The sequence below is a fragment of the Engraulis encrasicolus genome, chromosome 1 (genome assembly GCF_034702125.1).
Source record: "Engraulis encrasicolus isolate BLACKSEA-1 chromosome 1, IST_EnEncr_1.0, whole genome shotgun sequence".
Lineage (NCBI taxonomy): Eukaryota > Metazoa > Chordata > Actinopteri > Clupeiformes > Engraulidae > Engraulis > Engraulis encrasicolus.
In genome coordinates, this window is record NC_085857.1 from 10,454,436 (window position 1) to 10,477,226 (window position 22,791).

A 22,791-nucleotide genomic window follows, 5' to 3' on the forward strand; every position below is an offset into this window, starting at 1 on the left:
TCACGAGTCATGACTTTTTCACCTCCCAGACAGAATGTGTTTTTTTGGCAGCATGCAGACTAAAAACGGCCAGATGCAGGAATAGCTTCTTTCTGACCCACCACACTGAATAGGCCTAAAATTCAGGTCATAACATTGTAGTTACAGTATTTAGCATTGTAACTAGCCTAAATAAATAGGCTATGACAGATGTTTGCCCTGTAATTCCTTGCATTACTGCATTACAGCAAAAAGGAATGCATTACAGTAATCAATTACTTTTGTAATGCATTACTGCCTAACTCTGATTAGCGAGATAACAAAGAAACACGCGCGCGCGCACACACACGTGTTGTTCCATCAAATGACAGCAGGGGGCAGCACTACTACACGGTCCGCCCTCCAATCCAGACACTGTTGTTCACCGGAGATGAAACAGGTGGTACCACGCACGTGCCACTCAGAACCACTGACACCTTACCGGAGTTGGACGTCTTCAAGCACGAGCTGTTGAGGAAAAATGACAGAAGCGATGTCAAGTAAACAAGATCTGTTTACATGTTCTATTTGCTTGGATCTTCTGAAGGATCCAGTGACTCTCAACTGTGGACACAATTACTGTTCGGGCTGCATCAACGGCTGTTGGGATCAGGAAGATCAGAAGGGAGTCTACAGCTGTCCCCAGTGTAGACAGACATTCATTGCGAGACCAGTTCTGAACAAAAACAATGTTATTGCCGAACTTGTGGAAGAAATGAGGAGGTCTAGACCTACAATTCAGTCTGATGTCACCGCTGACCATGGAGATGTGGAGTGTGATCTTTGCTCCGGGAGAAAACTCAAGGCTGTTAAGTCCTGTCTGGATTGTGTGCTGTCATATTGTGAAACTCACTTTGAAGCTCACAATGAGCTTCACCCACGCAGAAGTCACACAGTAATCGACGCCACTGGTCAGCTACAGGAAAAGATTTGCTCTCGTCATAACAGGGCTCTTGAAGTCTTTTGTCGCACTGATCGGCTTTGCATATGTTATTTGTGCACGATAGACCAACATAAACGCCACGACATCATCGAACCCACTGAAGCATGGCGTAATGAAAAGGTAAGACCCCCAAACACTACACTTTCTTTTATGCATTATCAAACATTATTTGTCAGAACTAGTAGGCACTGTGAAACCTTGCAAGTGTGCCTTTCTTTGTTACATTTTAGGATGGTCCTCCTGAAAAAGGCCATTTGGGCTAATATTTGGCTAGGCTAACTTTTGAGTTACCAGTATGCCTAACCGGTAGGTTGTGCATTATATTCATGATAGGTAGGCCTAGTCACTCAGTGTGGGGTTTTTTTTGTTTTTTTTTTTTTGGGGGGGGGGGGGTGCAAGCTGGCAAGAAAAATATAGTGGTTTAAAATGAACATTTTACATTTCAAGTAGCCAAAATAAACAATCCCAGTGGAATAATTTTCTTCTTTACAGTGTTTATTTGTATTGTGCTTTCTGTAGTAGCTTGAATGGGTTTAGGAATGCACCAAATTCATTGAGTTGTGAAAACCGGTGCACAGAAAGCTCATGTCAGGGGTGCCTTGGTTGGACTCTACTGGTATATGGGGGGCCTTGTCACGGTAAAGTTTGGGAACCCTCTTGGGCTAGTGTGTGTGTGTGTGTGTGTGTGTTGGATCATGATGTCTGAACTAAGTTGTGAATCCAATCCATTCAAACAGGACAGGTTGGGGCGGAGCCAGTTGAAATGCCAGCAGAAAATCCAGAAGAGAGAGGAGGAGGTTCAGGAGCTGAGGAGAGCAGTTGATACTCTGAAGGTGAGTTGATACTGACGGTGACATTAGAGAGGCGAAAAGTCTATAAAATCTAGCGACAAAGTTGTTAATTTGGCAACACTGGTTCTGTTCTTTATCAGCTATGATGTGAAGCCTTGCGGTGTGGTGCCTTGCTTGCAATGTTTTTATCCCTGATGTGTAACGCAGAATGGGACATATTTCATTGAATCCTGTAATTCTTCTTTGCAGGTCCACATAAAAGAGTGTTTGTGTGTGTGTGTTTGTGTTTAACAGTGGCTTTAATCAATCATTAATGCCCTTTTAAAATAAAAAATATCAATGCAAATTAATCTCACACGACACAAGCCTGTAGTAATCTCAATTGGTTAACCTCATGGAGTAGATTGCTTTAGTCCTTAAATTACATTGCACTCACTATTACCCTGTATTGTAATTCAATTGTAATGTAGGATTATGCAGCAAACAGATTTGGGCACAGTTTCCCTTTACACACTATGTATAAATGTAAAATAAACACAATTAACCATGAATACCACTTGAATTTTATTTAATATTACTGATGTATTGTATGACCTCTCTTTGTGTGTCTCCTGGTAGAGCTCAGCACAGTCTGCAGTGGAACACAGTGACCAGATGTTTGATGACATCATTCGCTCTGTTGAGAGAAGGCGCTCTGAGGTGACAGAGCTGATCAGAGCTCAGGAGAAGGCTGAGGTGAGTCGGGCTGAAGAACTTCTTCAACAAGTGGAGCAGGAGATCTCTGAGCTGAAGAAGAGAGTTGCTGAGATGGAGCAGCTTTCAGACACACAAGATCACATCCATTTCCTCAAGGTGACTATGTTAATAATGAAATGAATAAATATAGTGTATATTTAGTATATGCTTACACAATATCATGCTATAACACGTTTATAAAATGTTTCCTGAATTGGCTTATTAAATTGTGCTAGCTTTCTATGCAGCCATACTCTTCACATACAAAAATAATCATAATTATTTTCACATTTTTATACTTATTATACATTTATTAATATATGTTTTTATATGTTATTATTTGTTTTTCTTCATGAATCTGCAGTCATCACATTTTTCATGTGTGTGTGTGTTGTTTCTGTACAGAATGTAGCTTCTATCGCTGGCATTCCTGAAAGTACAGTTCCAACCAGCCTGAACTTCAACTCAAATCCCTCCTTTGAGCCGGTGAAAACATCCGTCTCTTCACTGAAGACGCAGCTGGAGGAGATCTTCGACTTGATCTTCAAGCAGGAAGTACTCACAGTATCTGCAGCAGGTTAGACTTGGGAAGTGTGATGTCATAGAAGAGCTAGTTCCAACATCAGTTAGGTGAGGTTGTTTTGGTGACACAGACAGAGGCACCCGTGGCCTAGTTGTTAAGGAGGTGGGCTTTAGATTAGGGATGGGATACCGGTATCGGTGTATCGGGTTCAGATATCAACATAATTCAGAGATTGGATCGGATCAGAATTTTCCCAAAGTATCGGAATTGTCCTGATACTGACATTGAGCCAGGTGTAATGATAATTTCACTTGCATATCAGATTTCAGGATGAGATTGTTACTTTTTACTTATTAATTGGTTTCCTGTTCTTCTGACTTCCTTTTCTGACCAAATAGTCTACTTGGGCTTACCTCAAGTTGAAACCCATGAATATATGTGGTTTTGGTATAGGATCGGAGTAGTATCGGTATCGGCAGATATCCAAATTTAGATATCGGGATCGGATCGGAAGTGAAAAAATGTGTATCGGTGCATCCCTACTTTAGATCAGAGGGTTCCATGTTCGAATCCCTTTCAATCCCAATCTCACTCCATGACTGAGATGCCCTTGAATTAGGCACCTAATTCCATACTGCTCCCTCCAGGAACCAATACCTGGCACTTAAAAAAAGAAAAACCTGTAAGTCGCGTTGGATAAAAGCGTTAGGCAGGTTTAATGTAATGCAATGTCGCAGGTTAACTTTACATTTAGCAGACATTTTCAAGCAAATTGACCGAAAAAGACATAATTAAATGTGAGGAGAAAGCCATGCATACACTTACCTTATACGGTATGACAGTGGTTCCCAAACTTAAATGCTGCGGCCCCCTTTTTGCACCTACGAATATTTTTGGAACCCCCACCCTCCCATATTCTGAACGCAACACTTTTTTTTGTCCATTATTACCGCATTTTCATTTTACATTAATAGGAAAAGTAGGAAATCATTAATAGGAAATCATTTGAATAGTGTTACTAATACTAACCCATTTATGGGATTATGTTAATTGTTGACCTGTGGGTTTCCCGTTCTTACGTAGTCCTTTCTCTCTGCAGCTGCCTGTAGTAACCACTAGGGGGTCCTGACCCCAAGTTTGGGAATCACTGTAGAACAGGGGTCCCCAAACTTTTTTCTCTGGGGGCCACATTATCGTTCCTGACTGTGATCCGGGGCTGGGATCAATGTGGGCTGTATGCTAGGCTACTGCCTGTTGTAGCCATAATTTCTAGCACAAAATAGTTCATCATTACAAGCGATTTGCAAAAGGAGTGAGTACTTCACATGTAAAAGTAGCAAGGAAAGGTTAGAAAAATATGGTGAATGACAGTTTATGAGTGATACAATAGATACAATATTTTATTTTATTTTTTTCTGTGAGGATTGCTTCTTTGGGCCAGTGTAAATGGTGAGTTGCAGAATGGTGGAGGGCCAGTCAAAGGGGCATGGCGGGCCGCATCCGGCCCCCGGGCCTTAGTTTGGGGACCCCTGCTGTAAAATGTGGAGAATGAAGAAGAAATTGATGTCTATAGAGATGAAGTCTATAAATCCCTATGAAGAGGGTTTGAGGATGATGACTCATTGCCACTTTCCCATTTGATGGGGATTACTGTCATATTAACCTTATCATGGCTAATGCCACACTTTCTGTCTCAGTGTCTGAAGTAGAGGCTGTTGTTTATGAACCAGTGACCAGAGAGGACTTCTTGCAGTGTAAGAAACCACACACACACACACACACACACACACACACACACACACACACACACACACACACACAATTGCATTCCCACCCTTTTATGGTACCCCCATTACAATTCAATTAAAGAGTGCGAAACTGTGCCCAGACATACAGTGTATAAGAAAAGTGAGGACACTCCTTCCATATCTGCAGATTCGTGGATATATCTTCTCATGGAACAACACTCAAGAAATGTAACATTGGTACAATGAAAAGTGTTCAGTGTACAGCTGCTATGACTGTATACAATTACAATATTATTCAGGCCAATACCGCCTCCTTGTTAAGTATTAGTTATGCATTCGTTAAGCATTATTCAAACCTTAGATAAACCTTTGTAAAACATTTGTTAACCATTATCTTTTCATTATACCCCATTACATAATCATTAACATACACTGTTAATGGTTTTTGATACTGATACATGTGTATGAGAGAGTCGGCGAAGGATTGGAAAATGGATTGGCAAATGATACAGAAACCATTCGTCATTTGCCAATCCTTCCTTCCTTAAAATGTTTTTGCACTTTAAAGTGATACTGTCCCATTTTTGGAAATATGTTCATATTGCACCTCCCATTGAGTTAAATCATTGAGTTTTACCTTTCTCCTGTACTTTCAATCGTTCTCTGAATATGGCAGTGCAGATTTTACCTCCATGCTAGCAGTTAACATTGAGTCCTATGAGACCAGCTGGCGGCTAACTAGTCTCATAGGACTCAATGTTAACTGCTAGCTTGGAGGTAAAATTTGCACTGTCATACTTAGAGAACGGATGAAAGTACAGGAGAAAGGTAAAACTCAATTATTTAACTCAAGGGGATGTGTAATATGAGCTTATTTCCAAAAATGGGACAGTATCACTTTAAAGTTTAAAAAAGCTGAAAGAATTTTGATTTGGTTTCTGTATCATTTGCCATTTGCTTGTATTAAGACACAGATGAGCACACTGGTGTGCTATATCAACTGGTGGGTTTATTAAAATAACAAGACAAATACGTACGAGTAACTGGTTTCACTGTAACTGACAACTCATAGCAGTATCATAGCAACAGGTATACAAGGAGGAGGTTCCGGTTAGTATGGATAGAAAAATAATAATAATACCTTTGTTTTATATAGCGCCTTTCAAAACACCCAAGGTCGCTTTACATAGTACCGTATCAGTGTAAGTGTGTGCTTGTGGACACTAGAAGTCAAAGGCCTCCAAAAAGAGATGGGTTTTTTAAGGTGTTCTTTAAAGATGGCCAGTGGAGAGGCATTTTGAATGTGGCTGGGTAGGTTGTTTCAGAGGAGTGGACTATATTATCATATATCAATGCACCTTTCAATGAATGTTACACACAGACACGCTGATGCACATGTGCACACATGTGCACGCCACATCTAAAAGTGATCTTTTTACAGATAACGTGTACCTTTCTTTGTCATCTCTTGCATTAGATCACTGTCATTTCACGCTGGATCCAAACACTGCCAGTAGAGACCTCCATCTGTCTGAGGAGAACAGGGTGACGAGGAGAGGTGGGGCCCCCCAGCCGTATCCAGACCATCCAGAGAGATTTGATAAAGGCGGTCGGGTAATGTGTGGAGAGGGTGTGTCTGGGCGTTGCTACTGGGAAGTTGAGTGGAGTGGTGAGGAGATTAATATAGCTGTGGCATATAAATCCATCGACAGGAAAGGAGCCCTACGTGAATCCCACTTTGGATTCAATGATAAGTCCTGGAGACTTTACATTCACAGCAGAGGGGTATGGTTCACTCACAACAGTAGAGATGCTCTATATAGCACAGTGGCCAGCTCCAGAGTAGGAGTGTATGTGGACCACAAAGTAGGTACTCTGGCCTTCTACAGCGTCTCTGACACGATGAAACTCCTGCACAAAGCCCAGACCGCATTCTCTGACACACTCTACCCTGGATTTGGGTTACCATACGGTTCATCAGTGAAGCTCTTGTGAATCACATGCATGAAGCACATCTGGATCCATGTGTGTTATTATACGCACATGACATCACATCTCATCGCCTAACATTAGGGCTGGCTGGCATGGCAAAATGATACTTTGGATGATGAGAAAAACAAAAATCTGTGTTGATGGATATTGCGTTTTTGTTTTGTTTTGTTTTTTGTTTTTTTGTGAATGACATTATGTCCCAGCAATAGATAGGAAGTTCAAATCTAAATTGTCTTTAGTTGAATGAAAGTGTACAGTATGTGTATAGTTCACCTATGCCGTGTCCACACAACATTCAGTCATACTCAAAATGTACCTGGCGCACACACATTAACACAGTAATATTGAGGATCCATCCACACACACACACACACACATTGAAGACAGAAAGAATAAAGAATACAGTCTGCTGAAAGACTGGTGGGTGGTAAAACATGATGACAGTAACCCGAGGGAACTCTGAGCTCCAAATTAGCCCATTACATTTCTTTTACATTGTCTGTCATCAGGTGGTTACTACTTTAAAGTCCTTGCACATGACTTTTCAGTAATTGAAACCTTTTTTCGATATGTATAGCAAATGTGTCTTTCCGTGTTGGCCTAAACCCCACAAGAGTAATTACAGCAAGATGTTTTGTTTTGCGTTGCACTACATTTAAGCAGTTTTAAGAGAAGAAGAGAAGTTTCTGTTTGAGAAAAAAATGCACTCACATTTTGCAGACTGTTGACTTGTTTTGGTTTGGTTTGCTTTTTGTTTTTTAACCACATACTGTATCTGTGTCTTTTACCATATGCAGCTAATAGACCTTTATACACTTACATTTATTTACTGTTCCAACTTCATTATACTGTTACATTTTGATTTTTGGAATCTTTATCCACTGGTAATAGTTTTTGAGGAAAAAAATGGTATTGTTTCAGTATGGTTGATTGATGAGTGAAATTAGATTAGTTTACACTTCAGTACGATGTCTGTTATGTTATCTGCAGGTGTAGTGGACCGTGGTTAATAAAGTAATTCAGTTTTACATCCCAGATGTCTGTCTCATGTTGTACAGTGGTGTGTGATGTTGGGATCACAGACTGTCTTACAGTAACTGTAAACAAACCCTCAATAACTCTCAATACTGATACTACATGAAGCGCACTTGCTTCAGAGCATACGGGTACATACAGGTATACTGTCTTGCAAAACATCATTGGTAGGCCTGTCCCAGATTTGAGTTTATCTCAGCCAGTGAGTATTTGCTCAGTGATGTAGTGATCAGTGTTGGGAGTAACTCGTTACAAAAGTAACTAATTACTGTAATGCATTACCTTTTTGAGTAACGCAGTAATGTAACTGATTACAGGGGGGGAAATCGGTAATATGTCCTCGTTACATTGCTAGTAACTTGCACATTACAACGCATTTTTTTCACCTAAATTTTGTGTGGGTGTTTGGTTTTCTTTATACAATGCTCGCGGATCACCGCGAGATCAGCTATTGCCTACGATAGCCTATGTCCGCGCAGAGATTTTAAAGTTTCACGCAGAACATTGCTTCCTCTTTCACGCTTCGTCTCTCGTAATGGCAGGCTGACAAAGGATGACCGATCCAGAAGATCCAGCTTGCTCGTTTTCAAGATGGGTATATGCCCACTACTTTGACTCCATTGAAAATAAGGACGCCAAGAATATAAAGTTAAATGAACACTGTAACCCAAACCGCTTTCCACGTCGAAAAACAGTAGCCTACAAACAATTTGACGATTTGAAGAGGTGCCATAGCACCACCAAATTAGTCAGGAAAGGAGGGGATGCATCCCATTCGCACGAGACAGGGACACGGCAGGGGGGGATGAGTACGTTGCACCCCCCTCACTTTTGTTCAACTAAACATCACTAAAAATTGAAATAAATCAATTTGAAATAGAATATTATAGGCCTCTTGGCTCATTAATGCTTATTATATTTCATTGTAGCTTCAGCTGTACTTATCAAGCCTCAACTCCACTATCGTCCATGGCATTGTTCAACAACGTTTATGACAAAATCTGGCGCATGTGGGGGGTTGGGGGGTCGGACATTTAAAAAAAAGAAATTGAAAAAAAAAAAGGAAATTAAAAAAAAAATCTGACCGGACGATGACTAAACCTGACAACCTTATTGTATGTGGATAAGAAGCAATTCCTGAAAATTTTGGTTTTCAGTCTGCAGGCTTTCAAAACGACTTGTGGATGACAGGTGAAAGTCATGCCACCTCATAGATTTGCACTGTAGATTGCCAAATCCTTATTTCCAGTCATTTTGGCTAAAGTAACTAAAAGTAATGCAAAAGTAGTGTAATGCCTTACTTTTTAAAAAAAAGTAATGTTGTAATGTAAGGCATTACTTTTAAATGACAGTAACATGTAATAAGTTGTAATAAGTAGTGCATTACAGTTTTTGAGTAACTTTCCCAACAGTGGTAGTGATGCCATTCAGTACGTGTGGTAGACGGGGAGGAACGGTAGCCTACCATGCACCCCCCCCCACAACAAAACGCCACATGACCTTTTTTAATCTTCAAGATGTCCTGAATAAGAATTTGAGTGGTAACAGTCATATAACTCACTCCCACTATGATTTTTCACATCATATTGTATATGACCCCATGCATTCTAGTCCTATGTAGTGGTACACTGCCAAGGCCTCTAGAGCCATGATGCAGTTGGTTATAATAGCTTATGATATACCATATGAAAGCTTGGAGTCTGTAGTATACATATATTATACTGTATTTGGTGTACCTTTTGCATAGCAACAGTTGCTAGGCAAAGCATCTTCCTTAGCAACCAGCATCAGTGATACGGTTCCTCTGCAATTACATTGTGTTGTGATGTCTGGATCTAGATGGCTTTTCCCAAGTGCCACATGACTTCTTTGAACCTCCAAGATGTCCCTAATAAGAATTTGAGTGGTAACAGTAATACATTCCTACTGTACATCATATTGTACATGACCCCTATGCTCTAGGCTATATGTTTTAGTCCTATGTTGTTATAAACTGTCAAGGTCTTAACAGCCATTTTACAGTTGGTTATCATAGCTTGCCATATACCATATGTAAGCTTGGAGTGTGTAGTTTATGAATATTATATCATATTTTTGGTGTACCTATGATATTTGGAAAAACATACTTGGCTCAGTTATATGATGTGTGAGAGCTCTGTTTTTTTTTCAATTCTTTAAATGACTTACATATACTGGTATATAAAGACCTTATAAGCACTCCATCACTCAACCAATTAACCAATCACCAACCACCACTCAATCAATCAACCAATCACCAGTCATGTTCTGGTGTTCCACTACCTGGTGAAAGATCAACCGAATTCTGCCATTCCTCCACCATCAGAGACCCTTACAGTATATGATGGAAATGCTTGCTTCTACAATATGATGGTAAATGGCCCTGGAAAATACATCAGAGTTATCAGCTAATACAGTAATGGAATGTGTATAATTGTGTGTAATGTATAATTTTATTGTGCATCTTTTTAAATTTAGAACATTCCAGACACATTTGCAGAGATCTCCTCATTGCTATTTGACAGCATAACTACGTCTGGATGTGGAGACATCATTTTCAGCACAGACCAATACAGACCCGAATCCATCAAGTCAATGGAAAGGAAACACCGTGGCTGTGGAGAGAAGTTAATTATAGGGGGTGGAGCAACAAAACGTCCCACGGAGTGGAAACAGTTTTTAACGAATGAGGAAAACAAGGTGCAGTTTATCAGGCTTATATTAAAGCAATGGAGTGGTGATAAGTACACTTCAAAACTGCAAGGCCGCAAAGTCATTTTTATCTGTGAAGAATGTGCATACCTTACATCAGGGGATGGTTTGACAACAAGAAAGACTGAAATTCCATTACTCAGGTCATCACAGGAAGAGACCGACACCAGGGTTGTCCTTTACAGCCAATATGCTGCAAATGAGCATTATACCAACGTACGGATCAAGAGTCCTGACTCTGACCTATTCTTCATTTTGCTGCACTTTGCTGGAACCATGGGCATCAACATCCTACTTGACACCAAGATACAGAGAAAGTCCAGACTGATCAATGGCACACAAACTGCAGCAGAACTTGGCCAAGAAAAGTGCACAGCTGTACTTGGTCTCCATGGCTTCACTGGGAATGATGCGACAAGTGCATTCCGGGGCAAAGGTAAACTTCTTCCTCTAACGAAGATGTTCAAAGCCCCCCAGTTTGTTACCAACCTTGCCAAACTTGGTGAAACCTGGACAGTGACAGAAGCCCTTAATGATGATTGTGAAAAATTCACATGGGCCTTGTATGGCGAAAAGAAAGCTGAAGAGGTTGATGACATGCGATTGAACATCATTAACAAATTTTGCACCAAACACGGAAAGTCTATTCCTGGAAATGTGGACATGGCTTTGCTACCACCATGCAGAAAAAGCCTCACGCAGCATGTCCATAGGGTTCATTTTCAGGTTGCCCTGTGGAAAAGAACCAACATCAACAATCCTGTAATTCCATCCGTGGGTCAAGGACATGGGTGGTTAATGGCATAAAGTGGTATACAGCCCCTGTGGTATGAAGGTGAGAGTCAGCCACAGAGGTTGGAGGACATCTGTGGTGAAGTCCACTGTGATGATAACAGTGAGAGTGAAGTTGAAAGTGATTGGTCAAGCACAGACAGTGACAGTAGCAGTGAATGAACTGTCTGCCTTGGACTAAACCTTTCCCCAAATGTTCAATAAACGTTGTTTATGATTCAACTTGTTTCCTTCTGTTGTGGTGTTGTGCTCCAACTTGCACAGATGTGACAGTGACACATACAGTACTGCTCGCTATATTGTCAATATTTCCAGTAGTTAGTAATTAAACTATTATTATACTTTTACAAATTGTTAATGTATTTGCCTGTAAGGTCTTTATATATGTGTATGGTTGTATGGGTGAGTCATTTAAAGGATCAGAAAAATGAAAAATACTCTCAGACATCATATAACTGAACCAAGTATATTTTTCCAAATGGTACACCAAAAATATGATATAATATTCATAAACTACACACTTCAAGCTTACAGATATGGCAAGCTATGATAACCAACTGCAAAATGGCTGTTAAGGCCTTGACAGTTTACAACTACATAGGACTAAAACGTATGGCCTAGAGCATACTGGGGTCATGTACAATATGATGTACAGTAGGAATGTATTACTGTTACCACTCAAATTCTTATTAGGGACATCTTGGAGGTTCAAAGAAGTTCAAAGAAGATGTTACACTTGGGAAAAGCCATCCAGATCCAGACATCACAACACAATGTAATCGCAGAGGAACCGTATCACTGATGCTGTTGCTAAGGAAGATGCTTTGCCTAGCAACTGTTGCTATGCAAAAGGCACACCAAATACAGTATAATATATGTATACTACAGACTCCAAGCTTTCATATGGTATATCATAAGCTATTATAACCAACTGCATCATGGCTCTAGAGGCCTTGGCAGTGTACCACTACATAGGACTAGAATGCATGGGGTCATATACAATATGATGTGAAAAATCATAGTGGGAGTGAGTTATATGACTGTTACCACTAAAATTCTTATTCAGGATATCTTGAAGATTAAAAAAAGTCATGTGGCGTTTTGTTGTGGGGGGGGTGCATGGTAGGCTACCGTTCCTCCCCGTCTATGGCGTATTCAGACGCTGCCCCTTAACAAGTGAATGTCAGCAAAGGTTTCATCATTGTTTTCAAGCGGTTGACAGACTGGTTTACAATAAATGAAGTGAAAAAAGACATTTGATCTGGTCATTCTGCATTGCCAGTATTTTGAATCAACCCTTATATTCTTTTACAAAGAAAAGGAAAACAAAAAAAGATTTTGTTAATAATTATAGGGATGTTATTTTTCTATAGGCCACTGACCAATTAAGGGATCCACAAAGATTCGATTCAACTAGTGTAACCTATTTCTGTACCAACTACCGAGGTTATCAAAATAGTTTAATACAAAAATAAGTACTATATAAAGAAATACTGGGCAATACTCAGATACTTTCTCTCTGGAGAAAATAAGGGCGTCCAAAAATGTCCAACTTTGACAATTGCAGCAATGTCTCAGATGACTGTTCATGGGGGAATTTGTCATTGGCCTGCCACCCACAGCATCACTGGTGTGGTGCACAAAAGAGGACACCAGTCATCTGTGGCCTGCACGACCTTGTGGAGCAGATGAAGGGCATCGTGAAGCCACACTACACACTCTTTCCATTGTAGGTCGATCAGAAGAAATATGAATCAAAACAGGTCATACTGAGCATAAGGAACCTCGCCCCAGTAGCCTGTCTTATTCACAACTGCAATAGATAGTTCTTCTATACACCATGAGGCGTTACTTGGACACATCATCAGTGATGAACCCGAGGTCATAGGGTTTTTCAGGTCTTTGATCATCAAACTCCCTCGCTCGGGCGACCCACCCACCGATCAGCCCCTGACTTATGTCCAAGTGGCCCACTACTCCCCCCTCTGGATCCATAGCCATCTTGAGGCGTTCTTGGCAGCCTCTAAGATGGTTTTGATGGCTCTTCTGCACAGCTCCCCTTTTTTGATAGGACTATAAATTACAAATAGATAGGACGGGAAAATGACATTCGTTTGAAGTAAAGTCATTTGTCCATTTGTCCGGGTAATGGCTAAAAGACAGAGTTGTCTATCCTGGGTTCAAAGAGTGAAAATCCTGCCGTATGTTACTATACCTGGTGTCATCTCTGAATAGGTAATCTACCTGGGCCTACTGTAAGTGCATATTACTGATTCAAAGCTGGTTGAATGTAAGTGTGGCACGGATGGGCATGGACAGACTGACATCACTGCTGAAAGGAAGAAAAAACATGTTGACCCTGAGCTGATTTTACCCAAAAGTCAGTGGGGCCATCAAGGAGTCATCAACCTGACTGATCAGTAGTTTCCACAATGTTGCTCATGAACAGACATGTAAACAGGACAACCAAAACAATGCCCCATTACATAGTGTGATGTGTTAGCGTGTTGTATTTCATTATATTTCAGTATTGCACATCATTTTTGTCAATAGTCTATTTTCTGTGAAATATGTCTAACTTTTTTTTTATTGTATCTTATCTTTATATTAGCTTTTGTCTTATCTTACATCTTATATTTCAATTATTTTATTTTGTTCCATTTTTTTTTATATCAGTATACCCACTTAAAATTGATTGATCCATTGTTTTGAATAGCACCAATATATACAGTATACCCACTTCAAAAAATGCTCAACTATACAGTATACTCACCATGAAAAAGTAGACTACACCACTGCTCGAAACCCCCGCGACAATCAAGTGTCCCTTATTTTCATTTATGAAAGGTGGCAACCCCTCACACACCTCATCTTATCACACGCACACTTGTCTTTTTCCATCAAAGCAGCAGGTGGCAGCATTACTCCACTGTTAAACACTCGCCCTCCAGGACCAGGAAGAGCATTTCACCAGAAACGAAACTGAACTTTTGCAGTAGACTTTGCAGGTTGTGGACACGTTCGTGAGTAGCTTTGGGAAAATGGCAGAGGTGATATCAACTAATCAAGATCTTTTTATGTGTTCCATTTGCTTGGATCTACTGAAGGATCCAGTGACTCTCAGCTGTGGACACAATTACTGTTCGGGCTGCATTAACGGCTGTTGGGATCAGGAAGATCAGAAGGGAGTCTACAGCTGTCCCCAGTGTAGAAAGACTTTCACTACGAGACCAGTTCTGAACAAAAACAATGTTATTGCCGAACTTGTGGAAGAAATTAGAAAGACGAAGCCTACAATTCAGTGTGATGGTACCGATGCTGACCATGGAGATGTGGAGTGTGATATCTGCTCCGAGGGAAAACTGAAGGCGGTGAAGTCATGTCTGGATTGTTTATTATCATACTGTGAAACTCACTTCAAAGTTCATAATCAGCTACACCCGGGTAGAAATCACTCGATAATCGGCGCCACAGGTCATCTACAGGAAAGGATTTGCTCCCTTCACAAGAAAGCTCTTGACATATTTTGTCGTACTGATCAGAGTTGCATCTGTTATTTTTGCCTGATGGAGGAACATAAATGTCATGACACCGTCTCAGCTGCAACGGAATGGAGTAATAAAAAGGTGAGAAAACACAACAGTATTTTAGGCATGTCGGCCTATCGTAGACCCACATTGTCATATGATGCACTGAGATTTTTCTCTTAACTGATGTGTTTCAATGATGTGAATCTATCTCATCAGGAAGGATTGGGTGTGATCCAGTCGAGATGCCAGCAGACAATCCAGAAGAGAGAGAAGGAGGTTCAGGAGCTGAGGAGAGCAGTTGACACTCTGAAGGTGAGAAGTCAACCAAGGGCTCAGGGGCGTAGCAGCAAATTGTGGGCCCTATGTACAATCAGCTCCAATGGACCTCGAACTCTATCTAGAACTACATAAATCTGACTGTGTTGTGGCCCACCTAAATACATGGGGTCCTGGTGACTCATAGGGTTTTCACACCTGGTCCCCTTCAGCCATTTAAGCGAACTCAGGCCTATGCACAGAAAATGCTGAGTCACAGGTCTATGTGAATGCTCCAAAGCGTACCCAGACCCCTTTGAGGAAACCGTACTGAGACCTTTATTGACGTGGTCTCAGTACGGTTCACTTATGAGTCCTGACAAGCTACACTTGTCACTTGGTGTTTCAATTTAGGACAGCTCTAGAGGACCAGGTGTGAAAAAGAGAACTGACACGACATAAAAGTTAACAGAACCAGAAAAGGCAGCTGGTTATTTTCGTAATACACCCACAATGTGAACAAAAACAGAACTGTTGGTTCGCTTTTTGGTCCGCTTAAGGAGTTTGGTTCACTTGAAGGGGACCAGGTGTGAAAATCCTATAAGTCACACTTTCCCCCCTGTACGCCACCCCCCTGCAAGGGTCAGAGAGTTTTATTTAAAAAGCACATTTCATATATCAAGCTGAGGATATTTTAGGGACAAAGAACACCATTTATAAAATACAACCTATGGTATTTAGCATAATTAAAATAATATTATTTAAACCAAGATGGCAAACTGAAAACTAGCAATCCTAAACTGAATTCCATTGGCCATGAAGCAGATTTGGTCTGCACTATTCAGAATTACAATGTAGCAAACAGATGTGGTCAGTTTTATTCACATATGCATAGATACAGTATATGACATATGCAACCAGTATTACAAAATGGGCAGTAGAGGCCGCTTGAAATTATGTACCTCTGTGTTTCATGACCTCTCTTTGTGTGTCTCCTGGTAGAGCTCAGCACAGTCTGCAGTGGAACACAGTGACCAGATGTTTGATGACATCATTCGCTCTGTTGAGAGAAGGCGCTCTGAGGTGACAGAGCTGATCAGAGCTCAGGAGAAGGCTGAGGTGAGTCGAGCTGAAGAACTTCTGAAGGAACTTGAAGAGGAGATCTCTGAGCTGAAGAAGAGAGTTGCTGAGATGGAGCAGCTTTCACACGCAAATGATCACATCCATTTCCTCAAGGTGACTGGATTAATAATGAAATGATGAAACATAAATGATGCTTGCTTTCCATATAACCAGGCTAAGCATGCAGATGTAATCATAATGCTTTTTTAAAATATCGACAAATGTTACTTAATGCTTTTGACTTATGTTCACTGGACTCGAGTTTTAAAAAATGTTTACATCATGTAATCATTAAAAAGTAAATATGGACACAGGCCTGTTAATATCAATTAAGGATTGTTTCAGTAAGTGGATCTGACACGTTTGTGTGTGGGGTTTTTTTGTGGGGTTTTTTGGGGGGTGGGGTGGGGGGGGTATAGAATGCCGGCTCCATCTCTGACATTCCCTCCAGTTCACCTCAAACCAACATGATTCTCTGCTACTCCTGCATCTCCTTGGAGCCGGTGAAAACATCTGTCTCTGCACTGAAGACACAGCTGCAGGAGAAATTGGATTCCATCTTCAAACAGGAAGCGGCTAAAATATCAGCAGCAGGTTAGACAAACATAAAGAAATTACACAACATCTTCAACAAGCGTATTTAGCAAGGCATGAGTCAGGACTAACTAATATGTTTGTTCTTCTGTATCTCACAACAGTGGCAATGATGGTAGTGGAACAGAGCAAAGAATGTGAGTCTTCACGCAGGACACTCTCTCTCTCTCTCTCTCTCTCTCTCTCTCTCTCTCTTTCTCTCTCACACACACAAGCAAGAGCAGATTTGAAACAAATAGGTCCATGCTGAATAGTTTTATTGTTTTGACTGCACACCTCAAAGCATGTTGTACCACTTCTGCTCTCGTTATCACATTCCATTATTAGAGAATCATTTACAGACTGCCATTTCTATTCATTGTGGGTCATTGCTGTTTAATACAACCTGTGTCATTCAAAGGCACAGCAGAGACTTAGTTGGGTGTTGTAGTTACTTTTTTATGAAGCATTGGTATGGAGGTATTCAAACATTTTGCCAGAGTTTAAAACTGCTTTCCAAAATGACCAAATGTATGCCCGTGCCCTAATAGCCAATCATAACATAGCATTTTGTCATAAATGTGTATGATTGTCTGTCTGATCTCCAGATACTGATCCTGAACTCCCATTCAGAAGAACAGACAGTAATGAACTCCTACCACCATTCAGTAAGTCATTACAAGACACTTTGTCAGCAGCCACAGGCTTACATTTAGAGATGCTGCCACTACTCTGATTAGAGCTTGTTATTTTGAAGCTCCAGCAGCAGTTCAGATTCATTCAGGTTTGTATATTGTGTGGTGTGGTCACATAGTTGATATGTTCACACAGATCATTTGAACCAAATTTAAATTGATTACACTTATTCGGCACTTTTACCCGAAAAGACCTAAAACACCATAAATGGCACGATAAAAATGAAAACTTGCCAAGGATGCAGAGATTGGTGCATGCACAGAGGTACATTTACACTATATTGCAATATAATTCATACCGTAAGTCTTAATTTTTCAATAGTGATAGTAATTTCCAAAGGACAGCAAAGTGTCAGTTGTTTATAACCCACGTCTCATAGAGATTGTAACATATAGGCTATATTTCCCACTTGTGAATACACCACATGTACATGCATTTTTAACATCTCTAGTACTAGATGCCTTTGTCCAAAATCAAATGCAGTACAGGGCCGTACACACACGTCGCTGCTAGTTACTCGCTCTGCGAATGAAGTCAATACAATGTCAATGTGTTTCAGTGAGACTAGCAGGCGAGTAGGCAAGTACTGTACAAGCGATGCGATGTGGGCGGATCCCGAGTTGAAAATGTGTTATCTTCGAGCGAGGCGAGTAACCAATTGGAATGCAGAGTTCGGTACTTCTCGCCTGTTCATTGGCAGTTAAAGCCGCGGGAACTTTCAGCGAACGTTCCATGAAAGAGTGGCGAGTCGGCAAGCAAGCGAAAAGCTAGCTTTGTGTGTGTACACCGCTTAAGGGATGCAATTGATTTTTGAGTGGGGTGGTGTGTCTCAAAAAGATTTGTGTGTGCAAAAACCTGAGTCCATAGTAAATACACATGTAATTTACATGTATAGGACTTTTTTTACAGCAAAGATTGAAAGAGAGAGAAATGGTATAGTTTCAAATCAGAACCTAGGTCCCCATGAGCAACTTGACTTGACATAAGCACATTGCACAAAAGGTGAACCTGATTTATGAGTTTATAATCCTATACTGTACATGACAAGACTTCCTAACAATTTCTGCATTTTCACAAAACACGATACAACTAGGTCAATAATCCTTGGCACATAAGCACCATTGGGAGTGAATCACTCAGCAAGTCAGATAGCCGCTGACTGAATAAAATGACTGCACCCATCAGTTCTCAAATTCAGATGGCACAGAATGTTACCCGTACTGATGCGGATGTCTGAAGAAAAGCATGTACATTGAATGTAATGACTGCGCCCAATAGCTGTGAAATTCAGATGGCTGAGAGAACTGAGTGCCTTCTAAATGAACAGTAACCGTCCTGACGTAGGGGTAAGACCTGATGAAGGGCTCTACAAAGTCTTTGTAGCTGAGGACTCAAACTGTCACTTTGCCATTTATTTTGATTGCTGTATTTTAATGATGATGGAGAAACTGGTGGTCGCTAATGCCATATTTTCTCTCTCAGTGTCTGGAGTGCAGACAGCTATTGCTGAACCAGTGACCAGGGAGGACTTCTTACAGTGTAAGGAATCACACACACACACACACACACACACACACACACACACACACACACACACACACACACACACACACACACACACACACACACACACACAGCTAAGACACTACTCGCAGACACAGCTCCCCATTATTTAAGCTCTCTCACTCACTCACACACACCACAACTAAAACTCTAATATTATAACATGTGATCTTTCATCAGATAAAGACAGGCATCAATTAATATATAACGATATAAATATATCTATTGCTACTATACCTTTTCTTCATCAGATTACTGTCACTTCACACTGGATCCAAACACAGCAAACAGAAGTCTCCATCTGTCTGAGGGGAACAGGAGGGTGGAGAGGAGAGATGAGGCCCCCCAGTCATATCCAGATCATCCAGAGAGATTTGATGACAGGTGGAAGCAGGTGTTGTGTAGAGAGGGTGTGACTGGGCGTTGTTACTGGGAAGTTGAGTGGAGTGGTGAGGAGGTTAATATAGCTGTGGCATATAAAACCATCAGCAGGAAAGGAAATAAAAATCCCTGCTGGTTTGGAATGAATGATCAGTCATGGAGACTAACTGTCTCCCACAATCAGACATATGTCCGCCATATTGCTATACACACTGAACTCCCTCTAGTGGCCAGCTCCAGAGTAGGAGTGTATGTGGACCACAGGGCAGGGACTCTGGCCTTCTACAGCATCTCTGACACCATGATGACACTCCTGCACAAAGTCCAGACCACATTCTCTCACACACTCTACCCTGGGTTTGCATTACAAGATGGGTCATCAGTGAAGCTCTTGTGACTCACATGCATGTAGCACATCTGGACTCTGTGGATCCATGTGTGTTATTATATGCGGATGACATGGCAACATTTTGATCATGATGTGTCATGTTTTCTTGTATTGACAACTTGGATTTGCACTATTTGCAAATATATTGGATGTTTACATTTAAATAGTCTGTAATTGACAACTTAATTCACACACACACACACACACACACACACACACACACACACACACACACACACACACACACACACACACACACACACACACACACACACACACACACACACACACACACATACACTAAACTATCAAAAGATTGAGACTGGTGGAAATTTGAACATGATGACAGCAGGTGGGAAATCTAAGCCCCAAATCAGTCTTCTTGTTTTATTGTTGTTCTTTTTTCCTGTTTTACATTGCCATCGTTTTGCAGGTGGTTGGCCATGTGAAATCTGTTCACTAGTAGATGACATTTACCACTTTTTTGTGTTGTTGTACACTCCACATGAGATTAAAAAAAAGTCATTGGTGGGGACGACTGTCTTTTTGAAAGCTGTAATGTAGATTGTAAATTAATGTTTAATAGTATTGTTTGTTTGTTTGCTCGTTTGTTTGTTTTAAGGATCAAACTTCTTCTCTTTTCCCATTGCAGCCAATAGCATTTTAATTAAAAACGTTTAATTTAATGTAGGCTTATACCATGAAGTCTTTCCATACTTTCCCAATAAAATAGTTTCTTTCATTTTTTGTTTATATTTTTGTTTTCAGACAATAAGCTTGGGCAATTTTCTTCGTGTGGCTCAATGATTAGTTAGAAAGATTTAATTTTATTTGTGTTCATTAGCCTATTTCAACTGCAAGTTTGCAAATGTTTGTTATGCTATCTGCAGGTGGTGGACTGTGGTTAATAAAGCGATTCAGCTCAACATTCCAGATGTCTGTCTCATGGTGTATAATATTAGTGACATGCACTGACTTGTATATAATGGACTCGGTGGTTCGATAGAACTCCATTCAACATTTTTGATGCAACCACGCCTGAAAAACCTTGGCAACGTTGAGTTACATTGCTGATATATATACATCGCTTACAGCGCCGGCCAATCCGAAAACACCTATTTGAAGTCATGTCCCGCCCCTCCCAACCCTGCCGCCAGATGAAAATATGCCATGGCGTGCGTCTTAAGATATTGAAACCTGTTGCATCACAACAGAGTAGAACGTACCCCATCATGTGTCATTGGTGACATGTGGTGTTGAGAGCACAGATTGCATGTATCAGAACTAAACAATCCCAATGACCCTCAATATTGACACCACATGTCACACGCACTTCCCTTAGTGGGCATTTATAAGTACAAAGTACTGTAGACATTTCCCATCATCTGTGTCTCAGATTTGAGTTAATCTCGGCCAGTGAGAGTTTGTCCAGTGATGTACTGTATGTATTAGGTATATGGGTGGTTTATCCAGACTCCGCCTTTGACTTAACAGAATGAGCAATGCTCTGACACTTTCAATTCTGGGGACGATAAAATGACACCCCAAAATGTCCAAATTTGACAAAAGCATATGGAGTAGATGAGTGGTGAATATGTGCCACTGGCATAGTGCAGACGGTACTCTGACACTTTCAATGAAAGTTCGCCCTATAATGTCAAAATTTGACGAAAGCAGCAATGTCTCAGATGACTCAGGTCATGAGGGAATGAGCCCTTGGCCTGCTGGACACAGGAATGGCCACCAGAGTGGTCTCTGTGTATCTGAATGTTAACTATTGGACAATAGTCTGTTTAAGAGGTTAGAGAGGTTAGAGCAGCAGTGGCCAAGGCTGCCACCCACAGCATCACTCCTACGGTGAGCAAGAGAGGACATCAGTCATCTGTGGCCTGCACGACCTTGTGGAACAGATGAAGGGCATCGTGAAGCCACACTGCAGACTCTCCATTGTATGTTGATCAGAAGAAATACAAAACAAAACGGGTCATAGGCACAAGAAACCTCACCGCAGTAGCCTGTTTTATTCACCACGGCAATAGATAGTTCTTCTATACACCATGAGGGGCTACTTAGACACATCATCAGTGATGAACCCGAGGTCATAGGGTGATCACCCTCCAACTTGTGTCCAAGTGGCCCACTACTCCAGGGATTCCCCTCCGGATCCATAGCCATCTTGAGGCCTTCTCAGCAGCCTCTATGATGGTTTTGATGGCTCTTCTACACAGCTGCCCCTTTTTGATAGGACTATAAATTACAAATAGATAGGAAGATGGAAATGACATTCGTTTGAAGTAAAGTAGACCATTTGTCCGGGTTATGGCTAAAAACCAGAGTTGTCTATCCTGGGTTCATAAAGTGCCATGTGTTACTATACCAACACAGGTGGTATCTCTGAATAGGTGATCTACCTGGGCCTACTGTAGGTGCATTACTGATTCAAAGCTGGTTGGATGTAAGTGTGGCATGGATGGACAGACATTGCTAGCATATTATTTCTATTTTAGAAAAAAAGTATTAACACCTCAATGTGCTGTTAAGTAACTCATTTGTGTGTCTTTAAGGACAACACATTTTGGTGTTGGTTTTTAACACAATTTAGTGTTAAGTGTTAATAACACATCGAGTGTTGTTTTCTAACACATCTGTGTGTCTTTAAGGGCAACGCAATTTGTGTTGGCTTTAACACATTTTGTGTTTAAATATCTAACACACTGTATGTGTTGGGTACAAATTAACACAAAATGTGTTGTCCTTAACTAGACACACAGATGTGTTAAAAAACTGTTCTGTTAAAAAATCTGTTTTAAGAGTGTACTGTAGGTGCATTGCTGATTCAAAGCTGGTTGGATCTAAGTGTGGCATGGATGGACTGACATTGTTGCTGAAAGGAATAAAAAAAAATGTTGACCTTTTAGTGACCTTTGACCCTGAGCTGATATTATCCAAAAGTCAGTGGGGCCATCAAGGAGTCAT

At 40.8% G+C, this 22,791-nt stretch overlaps 2 protein-coding genes across 2 annotated transcripts; both read left to right on the top strand.

Annotated features, from left to right (window-relative positions):
* The first annotated feature begins 458 nt into the window (after nt 1-458).
* On the top strand, nt 459-7,785 carry LOC134447339 (E3 ubiquitin/ISG15 ligase TRIM25-like). Its single transcript, XM_063196760.1, has 6 exons — nt 459-1,081; nt 1,699-1,794; nt 2,371-2,604; nt 2,893-3,064; nt 4,708-4,764; nt 6,236-7,785. The coding sequence occupies exons 1-6, from the start codon at nt 500-502 to the stop codon at nt 6,751-6,753; spliced, it is 1,659 nt and encodes a 552-aa protein (XP_063052830.1). The 5' UTR covers nt 459-499; the 3' UTR covers nt 6,754-7,785.
* A 6,505-nt stretch (nt 7,786-14,290) lies between these two features.
* Nucleotides 14,291-19,998, top strand: LOC134447326 (tripartite motif-containing protein 16-like). Its single transcript, XM_063196736.1, has 8 exons — nt 14,291-14,933; nt 15,054-15,149; nt 16,095-16,328; nt 16,634-16,808; nt 16,913-16,945; nt 17,396-17,455; nt 18,966-19,022; nt 19,298-19,998. The coding sequence occupies exons 1-8, from the start codon at nt 14,349-14,351 to the stop codon at nt 19,822-19,824; spliced, it is 1,767 nt and encodes a 588-aa protein (XP_063052806.1). The 5' UTR covers nt 14,291-14,348; the 3' UTR covers nt 19,825-19,998.
* The last annotated feature ends 2,793 nt before the right edge of the window (nt 19,999-22,791 follow it).